General features: G+C 47.5%; 1 protein-coding gene across 1 annotated transcript in view; it reads left to right on the forward strand.

Moving 5' to 3' along the window:
• The window catches only part of LOC108801165 (semaphorin-3F-like), a 25,912-nt gene that overhangs the window by 13,024 nt on the left and 9,684 nt on the right, over positions 1-3,204 (forward strand). Inside the window, exons 10-11 of the mRNA XM_018573096.1 lie at positions 1-137; positions 2,584-2,806. The exon at positions 1-137 is cut by the window's left edge and continues 8 nt beyond it. Of these exons, the coding sequence (XP_018428598.1) occupies positions 1-137; positions 2,584-2,806 (360 nt within the window). The remainder of the gene's footprint in view (positions 138-2,583; positions 2,807-3,204) is intronic.

The raw sequence follows: 3,204 nt of genomic DNA on the forward strand, positions 1-3,204 counted from the left end.
TTAAGGGATCGGCGGTGTGTGTCTATTCCATGGCAGACATCCGAATGGTGTTCAATGGGCCCTTTGCTCACAAGGAGGGCCCCAACTATCAATGGATACCCTACACAGGGAAGATCCCATACCCGCGCCCCGGCACGGTAAGCATAAGATATATATATATATAATTTCCGGCAAAGAAAGTCGCCATCCGGCGTCATAAGACTAACAGTCCTGATTGGTTTGATTGGCATCACTGTCCTTTCTTCCCCATCTTTGCTCCTTTGCTCAGCGGGGAATAAATGGCCATTAACCCCTTCATGACTGAGCTTGTTTTTAGTTTCTGTTGGTAAATGACTGGACACACGTTTGACATTTTTGCTGTGTGATTCTTCCACGTCAGTCATATACTTTCTTACAAAGTGCACCCACACGTATTATCTATTGTTTTTTAGAGGACAGATAGGGCTATATAATTATATCACATATGTGTGTCTATCGCCTCACTTAGGACAAATAAAATATAAAAAAAGAGTAAAAAACTTTAAAAAAAACAGTTTTGATTTGTAGTTTTTTTTTTACAAAACCAGCACAGCTAAAAAAAAAAAAAAAAAAAAAACAGTGTACGTGACAAGTCATTTGGTCCCTTTGTGGCGGGACGTACAGTGTACGTGACAAGTCATTTGGTCCCTTTGTGGCGGGACGTACAGTGTACGTGACAAGTCATTTGGTCCCTTTGTGGCGGGACGTGCAGTGTACGTGACAAGTCATTTGGTCCCTTTGTGGCGGGACGTACAGTGTACGTGACAAGTCATTTGGTCCCTTTGTGGCGGGACGTACAGTGTACGTGACAAGTCATTTGGTCCCTTTGTGGCGGGACGTACAGTGTACGTCTCCCGTCATGAAGGGGTTAAACTTCTTCTAATCTAGAAAATCAGCAAAATAAAATTAAATGATGTGACATAAATGGTTTTGTGCTGCGTTACATGACGAATGAAGAGATTGCTGGAAGGAAATTCCTCCTTCTTCTGCACCACGCAGAAGACCGTCTCTGACACCACATCCATAACATCCCCCACAATCACATCCTCGTGGGGTTACTCGAGCTAGAAAATCATAAATCTGTCGAGTCTGCAATCATTCGGGGGGATTAAAGAGCAACTCTGGGCCAAATCAAACATGACATTTAGTGTATGACGGAGTCTGCCAGTAGCAGTTCCCTGTAAAACAGCTTTTATCCTGCCAGTGGATCCATTATTATTCCACTTCCTGTCACAGGCCCGAGCTGTCCAGCAAAAATGGGGAGTTAAAGGAGAACTATGAGGGGGGGGAGTGGGGGGTGCTTTTCACTCACCTCATAGTTCCAGCCGACCTGTGACAATGAGACTGTCACAGGTCGGCTCAGTAGATCGGGAAGTGAGAGAACACATACCGGCGTTCGCTCACTTCTCGATCCTGTCACGGCTCTCTGCCGTGACAGGGGGAGGGGCTGGATTCCCCTCTCCGATCCCCCAGCGCTGACTGGCGGAACGGACGGGGGAGGGGGCGGGTACAGCTGGTTCTGCCTGTAGATAGGAGGAGCCGGCTGTCACTCACGCAGCTGGGCGGATCCAGACAGAATTGTCCCGGCTGCGGCGTCTCAGTATACCGCGAGCTGTAGCTCCCTATATACTGAGCTTAGGGTGACGGGAGGACGCTAGTTTGTGTCCTCCCGTTACCCTAAGGAGAACTATGGGGAAAACACTGACCTCATAGTTCTCCTTTAAGGCAAGCCATATAACACTGTCAGGCTGGCTTTTGTTTATATTGCTTAAACTTTGTTTCCAAAGGGAATACAAGCCCGTTGCTGTAACAGTTACCAATACATTCATCTCTAACTTCTAAGTCCCTTTAATACTTCATGTCTGTCTAAGAATAACCTGTGACCACCCTGCCGTCCTATTTCACTGCAGAACAGACTGTGTTGTCACCCTGTTGCAAGAAGTGAAAAAAGAATGGATGTAATGGCAGGATCAACAAGTAATAAGAGGAACAAAAACTGTTAATGTTAATGCTACAATGCAAGAATCAGTAAGGGCTCCAAACCAATGGTCAAAAAATCCAAAATAGTACTTCATTAGATAATCAGCAGAATAAAAAAAACCAGACCATTTTTGGGGGTTCAGACACTCCCCCTTCATCAGGGCTTAAAAATGATGTAACCTGAAACCTGGGTGCACTCAGTTGTGTTGTAGTAATATATATACTGTACACTATATTACCAAAAGTATTGGGCCCCTCCCCCTCCCAATCATGTGATTCAGGTGTTTTCCGTGACATTTCCCGGCTACTAAATATTCCGCCGCGGTCGCCTGTTACTGGGATTATAACAAAGTGGCAGCAACTGCAAACAACAGCAACTCAGCCAGGAAGTGGTCGGCCACGTCACATGACAGGGCGGGGTCAGCGCATGCTAGTCCCGATACTCTTGGTGATATAGTGCGTGTACAGCCTATAGTAAGATCTTCCACCATGTAACATGTAAAATATACAATGTAACTAATATTTAAAATGCTGAATTTATTTCTTCCGCCATTTCCTTTTTTTGTTGCGCCGTTTCCCGTGCAGTGTCCAGGCGGCACCTTCACACCTTCCATGAAATCCACCAAAGATTACCCAGACGAGGTCATCAACTTCATGCGGACGCACCCGGTCATGTACAACCCCGTGTACCCCGTGCACCGCCAGCCGCTGCTGGTGCGAACCAACGTCAACTACAAGTTCACCACCATCGCGGTGGACCAGGTGGACGCAGCGGACGGGAGATACGAGGTTCTCTTTTTAGGAACAGGTGAGTCCCCCTTTCGGCTCTGATTTTGTCTCGGCGCTTTAATTATCCAGAGCCAGCGAAGCGCCCTTCTCCTCGGGGGCGACTTAATCAAGGGGGCGACTTCGCCGCCGCCGTATCGGTGATGATGATTTGTAAGTGTCAAGGAAGACTAGCTCCTGAAATCTCCAGTGACGCCGTCTCCTGATTGGCGGCTCCCGTAACTGATTGCTGATTTGACGCGTCCGGTGGAATCAGATCGGCAGCGGATAGAGGAGCGGAGGCGATTCTCAGTATATTGGAAAGCTCTGAAAATCAGAGGACGGCAGGATGGACGCGCCACACACGCCACACACGCCACACACACCACACACGCCACACACACGCTGACATAATGACACTGACACAGTAACAAGGATTCT

This window comes from Nanorana parkeri, unplaced genomic scaffold, assembly GCF_000935625.1.
Source record: "Nanorana parkeri isolate BGI_ZX_2015 unplaced genomic scaffold, ASM93562v1 scaffold2236, whole genome shotgun sequence".
Classification (NCBI taxonomy): Eukaryota; Metazoa; Chordata; class Amphibia; order Anura; family Dicroglossidae; genus Nanorana; species Nanorana parkeri.